The sequence below is a fragment of the Ranitomeya imitator genome, chromosome 6 (assembly GCF_032444005.1).
Source record: "Ranitomeya imitator isolate aRanImi1 chromosome 6, aRanImi1.pri, whole genome shotgun sequence".
Lineage (NCBI taxonomy): Eukaryota > Metazoa > Chordata > Amphibia > Anura > Dendrobatidae > Ranitomeya > Ranitomeya imitator.
Window position 1 is genome coordinate 522,119,372 of NC_091287.1, and position 8,088 is coordinate 522,127,459.

Sequence of the window (8,088 nt, forward strand, 5' to 3'; positions counted from 1 at the left end):
AGCTGGAAGCAGCCACAGACACAATATAATAGCATATCACATTTCTAATAGATTTCTGCCCCGTCAACACTTTTTGCATTATTATTTTAACACCGCGCATGCAATTTTATGCAGTGCAGTACGGAGACATTTCAGGCACGATTTCCCCCGTCCAATCGAGCTTACAATCTGTTGAGGAGCTTGGTGCACGAACGAAACAAAGTGACTTCTCCGAGGTCGCAGCGACCTATGGATGGGACTAAAAAAAAAAATAATAATAAAAAATAATAATATAATATTATATATATTTTATAAATTGATTATACCTTTTACTTTTTTATTTTTCTTCTGAGGTTGCAACGACTTTTGAACTTAAAAATAAAAATACGGTAAATACAAAAATAATAAAAACAAAAAAAAAACACTTTATTCTAAATTATTATATTTTACTTTTTTATTCATTTTTTCTTAAAGTTCAAAAGTCGTTGTGACCGCGGAGAAGAAAAAGTACATAGAAGTATGATAATCAACTTATAAAATAAATAAAACTGATAAAAGGCAGATCAGCATAACTTAAGAAAAAAAAAAAAAAAAACAGCTACAATCTGTCCCCCTTTCTGCACCATTCACATGGCCTATGAAAAGGGAGGGTAATAAAGAAAAAAAAAAAAACGTCTGGACACATTCAGCTGCTGGGGGATACAGCGATCATTTTAGCCATTGGGGTTCATGTTCCCGACAACTGCATTCTACTACAAAACCGATCCTAAAAATGAAAAACCATCTCACTTTCTAGTTTGGGAAAAATGCAGATGGTAATAAAAGGTATTGTGTAACGCTGCAGCTGTGCGGGTCAGTGAGCGTAATGTTTTTCTAGGATTTAACGAAAAAAAAAAAATATAATATAATATAATATAATATAGATAGATAGAGAGAAAAAAAAAAAACAATATATTTACCATTTTTAAAAAAAATTACCAAAACTTGTAAAAAAAAACTAAAATAGAAAAAGGTAATGTAGCTTTTTTCTGAACAGTTCTTGGAAATATTTTCCGTGGCACGAACACCCGTCAGGTAACGGTGAAAGGTGAGGTTTTACATCAAGCCTGGACAATCCCCAGGAGGCAGGTATCCAATTAACTCCCAAGAATTTCTGCTGGAATGCACCTTCTCCGATGTAGTACTAATATCTTCCCCAGTTCTTACATAGGTCTGATTTCAATGGTTTTCCGAAAATCCGATACGTCTGGACTACAGATTTTCCTTAAAATTGAGCCATCCATGATCCAATATAGTGTGATCAGAATCGTCGGGTCATGATGCCCCCACGCATTTCCATGCACAACGTTTCGAGTCTACTCGAATATGAACCACAACGACCCATGTGTCCATTACTGAAATGCAGATTTGCTAAAATTGCCTAAAAATTATACAGTCTAAAAACTTCTAATTTATTACAGTGGCTCCAGCTGAATGATACATCTGATGCATTCTTTTATTTTACACAGTCACATCTAACTTTACACCACTTATAAGTTATCCTACCAGAAATGTTCCTTTTTTTTTTTTTTTTTTTGCTAGTGTTGCATCTCAGTCCTCCAGCAAGTCAGAAAAAGTGTCTACTGAAAATAAATATGGTGCAACCCATGTAAAACAGCTTTTTGGTGCAAATGAAGCATCACCCACAGTAATGGAGGCTATGTGGGCCACGTGATCCCACCGAGCGCAGAGTGATGGGGCTGTTGAGCTCATATGAAATCCATGGCTCCGTACACAATAGACCAACGTCGGCTGACCCCACTGATATCGGTGGGCTTAGCTAACAGTCTCATGTGCATGAGGTGCCCCGGCTTCACCAGCACATGATGTCGGGGAAGGTAAGGATCTGGCATGTCCGATCTCGACCTGGCAAACCTTTTGCGCTCTGAGAGATAAATCCTGACAGTGGGGACTGGCAGCAGCAGAGCGAGTGCTCGAATAGAGGAGTTGCGAGAGATAGATGTTGGCCGAATTATTGCCCAGCCAATTGGCTACTTACTATTGAGTATATGCGGCCTATAACATGAGGGGTACCAAACTTCAACATGTCCAAGTCAAGTGTTCATGTGTATGAATGATGGGCCAGAAGGTACAGCCATCGGATAATCCAGCACTCGGCCAACTGCCACTGAGGAGCAGGTGCACTTTTGGTGACCACAAAGAAAAATGTTGGCTATACCCAAAAATTACGGCAAGGCCAACCCACCACCTAAAGTTTATGGGCACCAATGATGTTGAAAGAAATAAGTGTGGGGCATTTTGAATATCCACATACCCAATGACTACTTCTGCCACCTTGGCTGTCTGACAGCGTCCCGCTCCCCCACGACCCACAGCGCCCCGCTCCCCTACGACCCACAGCGCCCCGCTCCCCTACGACCCACAGCGCCCCGCTCCCCTACGACCCACAGCGCCCCGCTCCCCTACGACCCACAGCGCCCCGCTCCCCTACGACCCACAGCGCCCCGCTCCCCTACGACCCACAGCGCCCCGCTCCCCTACGACCCACAGCGCCCCGCTCCCCTACGACCCACAGCGCCCCGCTCCCCTACGACCCACAGCGCCCCGCTCCCCTACGACCCACAGCGCCCCGCTCCCCTACGACCCACAGCGTCCCGCTCCCCTACGACCCACAGCGCCCCTTTCACGTCTGTCTCAGCGATCATGGATTGGGGTGGCCAAAGAAATAGCCATGTTTGGGCAACAACTCTCTGTAGTGCACACCGCCTTAAAATAACAACAACAACAGACTAAAACGTACACGACATTGAAAATTTTTGCCGGAATACTGACAAAAAAAAGGGAGGGTCAAACAAAGCCAACTGCAACTTTCATATCGGAGACGCTCTGACGCTGCCAGTCACCAACTGTGCGACATGAGATCCACGTAAAGTCGGCATCACGTGATCGCCGCAGAGGTTGCCGTCCTCGCCGTCATGCCGCGGAGCTGATTGATTGATGCCATCACATGGACGCCACATGATCTCATTCAGCTGTGAACCAGCGGAACGCAGTGGCATCGATCAATAAGGTGAATATACTGCAACTGGATTTGCTCGCACATAAAAACTCATGTTAACCCTTTGATGATTCCTGTTATTAATCTACTGCCAACATTCTACGGCGCAGTACAAAAATCGTAGACGGACTAAAGCGAACGGGGACAGATACAATGATTTAATCGGACGCGTTTATCGAAAAAGGAAAATTCCGAGACGGAGGAGATCTGCTCTACCCTCAGACTAAGGAGCGATGATCCCGGCGGCCACCCCTGCCTCTCCGCGCTTGTGGTGCCGTGTATGCACCCAGGCTTGTACCTCTCATCAAAGCAAGCGACGGTGCACCTCCGAGAAGGTAGCCGCTTCGTGTAACAGGAACTGATCTTTCAGCATCCCTCTCGCTCCCCAGTGGGTACACTTGGCTGATGCCACATCTGTGCATCACACCACCAATTCCCTGATCCTCTGTCAGATCCAGAGCGAGGGAACCCTCGGGACGCCGCACAATATGCTATGGAAACTGTAGTTTTAGTTACGACCTGGGCTACCGTGATAACGTCGTAAGCCACGGGGCACCAATCTCATCAGGCAGCACCGCGCAGAATCGAAAAAAAAAAAAAAAAGACCATTTACCATCGCTAGTAGAAAACCATCCTGCGGGGCGAACCTGGTCAACGGAAAGACGCCATGAATTGCAACTCTCCCAGCATTGCATTGGTTTATGAATGGAATTCAAGAATGACAGTGAAGACTGACACACATGCAAAGCAAAAATAAATGGGTGGAAAATTAAAAAACGGAGACGTTTCACTTGCTTCCACGTGGGATCGCCGATTACAATAGGTCAGCAGATGCCTGCACAATATTATTAAAATGTGCCAAAGAACAGAAGTGACTAATGCGGGAGAACCTATAGACTAATCAGCTGATTGATGCTCCATATAAGCCCCCCAATGGCAGCCATTAGGAACATGGCAAGAAGCTGCGTAGGCGATTCCACAGCAAAGCAAACAATAAGATACTAAATCCAAAGGTCAATTTACCTTGTAACCAGAGCTATCCACCTACGGGACATCAAAGGCCGAGCTGCCTGCTGTGGAAGCCACTTTTATCAAGATCATAGCGATGCTATATGTGGGTGTGTGCTGGGAGAATTAGGAAACGTCGCCTCCATCTTCCCCCCCACCCACCGACTTACAGGAAACGCTACAATTATCCTCAGCGGCTTCCAGAGGGAAGATTTTATTTATCCTTAATGCCGACATTATCAGAGCAACTAATGTGTTTGATCAATTAAAGCAGATTACGGTCCTTGAGGTTTGCCTGGTTTTTACGATGATGGCCCAACGCGCCATAAATTGCCCAACCATGAAGTCGATATCCTCGTAGACTAGAATATAGATCCGCTAACAAAAAAAAAAAAAAAAAAGAAAAAAGCAAAACCCGGAGAGTTTTTGGGAAATTCACATTTACATCATTGGTATCAACATGCAAAGCTGAGAATGGAACTTGAGTTTCCTAAAGCAATAAAAGAAACTGTACAAAAGGCAAAAATGTAACGGAACGTGATAAATGTCAATAAATAATGCCGCTATCCACACGTCACCACCACCTTTCCCCGATGATGGGAAAGCCCAGATATAAGCAACATTAAGTCCCGGGAGGAAGGGACGGGATTATAGGTCGTTTACCAAAACTATTCAGAAATGTAACAACGTAACACAAACATGCAACCTTGTATCAATGGAGAAACAGGTCTACTTGAACTCCAGGAGATAATTAGCAAGTGACAGAGGCAATTGACATCAAATTAAGCAGGAGCAAACGGTTCACACCTGAAATTACTACAGATACTACCAATCATGAAGGAAAGGGTTCCCATTCCCACGCCGTTAACCCTTGCTTGTGGCCTCATTCAGACGTCAGTTCTTGGACCCAAGATCAAACGGATTCATTTTCAATATCGTTTTGGAACAGTTTTTTTTTACCATCAGGGTTTCAGCACTTATTTCTCATGTGCAGAAAGATGGAGGCATCAAGTCAGAGAAAAATCGGACGGCACAAGGATGCCATCGGTGTGAAGTCCGACTTTTTCATGGACCTGAACGTTTGATTTGAGATTAGGATCAAAAACCAGATGTTTTATGGAGGACAAAGGTGAGCAGGAAAAAAAGACACAGGAGAAAGTGAACAGTGCCATAGATTATGATGGGTACATGTGCGATCCAAACAAAACTGAGGTGGGAACGAGCCCTGTCCTTCATCGCAGACCAGATAACCGATGAGTGGCTCTGCTGTAGTTGCAGAACTACAACTCCCTGCATGATAGGAGTTGTAGCTTTGCAAGAGCTGAGGAGTCACGCAAGAAACCAAGACATCTAAGACATGGTGAACCAGCATACAAGACCAAGAGGATCTCATGGGGTCGTCATCCAGACCCAACCACCAGCATCATGGTAGAGATCCCACACCAACCATCATCGCCTGGAAGACCCTCCATACCGCACGGCGCTAAGGTCAAGCTCCTGGAAACAGGCATTCCTCCAAGAGATGAGCAGCTCCTCGAGAGCCCATATCAATATACACTTCAAGAAAAAGAAGCCGAGCACCCCGGGGTGTCAGATCACAGAATCAATACGGGCGTGGAAATCGATGTAGGGCTTTGGTTAGGCCAGAAGAAGCTGGATACCATACCAGACCACTGGGAAAAAAAAGATGTAAGAGGGGGATGGGTCGTATGGTTTCCTACCAAAACCACTTACTTCTCATATTCTGCGTTGTCTTTATCACAACGGGAGTCCTTGTGCTTCTGCCAGTCTTTTCCATGCTTACAAGTGGTCAGGAGGACCACGTCCTCCCCGTTATGGACATGATATAAGGCATTCCTGGTGTCGGACCCGATCCCCGTCAGGTATCTTTTCCCTTTGAACACCAACATGTACTTCCTAATAGGAGGGATAGTGTTAAACCGCAGAAATCCCTTCTCCCCCCCTGTCCTGGGATGATCCTTAGAAAACAATGGGATGGAAACGTCAAAGTTGGGCCTGAAGTTGTCCGTGCTGATGCTGGCCTTGGCCAACATGGCCTGGCCGATGTCGAAGCCGACGTCCTCGGTGTAGTCCGGCCAGGTCCCGGAGTATAAATTAAAAATTAAATGATTTCTACCGTTGTTCCACAGGTGTAAGTTCTGGACTTTCGATTTAAGGCTGTGCACATATTGGGGGGACAGCTGGTCCCGGTCTAGGGTGTCCAGGCTCAGGACGAACAAGCAGGCCTGGCTGGGGTCCGACGTGTAGTATCTGGAGCCCTCGATGGCCGACAGGATATTTTGGTAACTTTCGGAGATCTTGTCCCCTTTCTGCTGAGGGTAAGTGTAGACCTTGAAGCCGTTCCTCTTGCACAAGGAGAAGTCGAAGCAGGACTCCATGCGGCACCTCTTGCCCTTGTACACACTGGAGTTGGCGTCCCGCTTCTGTCTGGGGGAACTCTGACTACTGAAGTCCTCGCTCTCCGCCTGATCCCACTGGATGAATGGGAGCAGGGGGTCCGGGAAGCGCGGCCATGGATGCTCCGCAGCCCTGGCCACCACCTGGTCCCCATGGTCCTCCCTAGTCCTGGATGTCCTAAACTGCAACCCCCCAAGATAGAAGAGCAGGACGAGACCAGTGCCGGCAGAGACCAGGGTGAAGTAGCGTTTCTTGGCCTGCATGTGTCCGATCTGGCTCAGGCTGGTGGTCGCAGATAAACACAAAAGCCCCCAAACTTTCCCAGCCCACCCTCTCAGCTCCACTCCGCCATCTTCCTGCGTGGAAAGATGTCAAAGTCTCTTCTCCCTCCTGCTGCGGATTCCTTTCCCCGAGCCGCGGGCTGATCCAGCGCATGTGGGCGATTGGTCTAACTTTCTCCCCGCCGGTCTGTCATCCTGGTCGGCCGATCAGATCGTGGCTTCTTCTCCCCTCTGGGCGGACGCTTTGTTCGGAGCCTCCTCCGGCAGCGGCGAGCGCAGGGTCCCGATCAGCTGCAGGGGCGCACCGGATGCTTCATGGACAATGGCTGCGGGGGGCACTCCACCAACTTTACCGGGGCTCCGCATCCAGCACGCCAGGGGTTAAGGCTGCACAAGCCCCGCGCCCGCCTCAGCAGAGTGTCACAGGTGTGCACCGGAGCCCGGTAACCGGACGAATCCCTGCATGTCTCTGCATCCTCCGCCGTGCCTTCCGGGGGAGGGCGGCTGTTAGCGGGCTCGGTGCACGGCGGCGGCGCCGCGGAGGAGCGCTGGACGGCGGCGGGCAGGAGACGCCGGGGCTGTGGGCTCAGCGCTCTCCACTAGTCTCACACATTCCATTCCCCGCACGGCAGCCGTGACCTCATCTATCCACGCAGCCTGCGCTCCCATTGGGCGTGCGTCACATCCGCGCCGGGAGGGGCTTCCGCTGCACCCAGCCAGGGGCCGGCCCCTCAGCACGGGGAGAGCTGGGGGACTACAAGTCCCAGCCGGGAGAGCTGCTGCTGCTGCTGCTGCTGCTGCTGCCGGGATGCTCCAGCATTCGGGCATTGCTGTGACCTGTAGTTCAATTATCCTGCAAGGTTGCAGTGGTGCATCTAGTGAGCGTCTATGGGGTCGCGTCCTAATTATTATTATTATTTATATAGCACCATTAATTCCATGGTGCTGTATATGACAAGGGGTTAGGTACAGAGCAGAGGAGTAGCTAGGGCTTAGGTCCAGGGGGGCGAAGCTTCTGAGTGGCCCCTAACCAGGTAACCCTAATTACAACTGGGTGATGCCCCCTAAAAGTGGAGGAGAACCTCAGCAGATGACCCTATTACTGCACCTGATACCTCAATACTTAGCCTCTGCCGTATGTGTCCCTATTACTGCACCTGATACCCCAATACTGAGCCGCTGCTGCCGTATGTGTCCCTATTACTGCACCCGATACCCCAATACTGAGCGGCTGCTGCCGTATGTGTCCCTATTACTGCACCTGATACCCCAATACTGAGTCTCTGCTGCCGTATGATCCCTATTACTGCACCTGATATCCCAATACTGAGCCGCTGCTGCAGC

General features: G+C 48.6%; 1 protein-coding gene across 1 annotated transcript in view; it reads right to left on the reverse strand.

Moving 5' to 3' along the window:
* The window catches only part of EXT1 (exostosin glycosyltransferase 1), a 301,092-nt gene extending 293,732 nt beyond the window's left edge, over positions 1-7,360 (reverse strand). The window contains exon 1 of the mRNA XM_069731809.1: positions 5,780-7,360. Within this exon, the coding sequence (XP_069587910.1) occupies positions 5,780-6,726 (947 nt within the window). The 5' untranslated portion in view covers positions 6,727-7,360. The remainder of the gene's footprint in view (positions 1-5,779) is intronic.
* Positions 7,361-8,088: the final 728 nt, after the last annotated feature.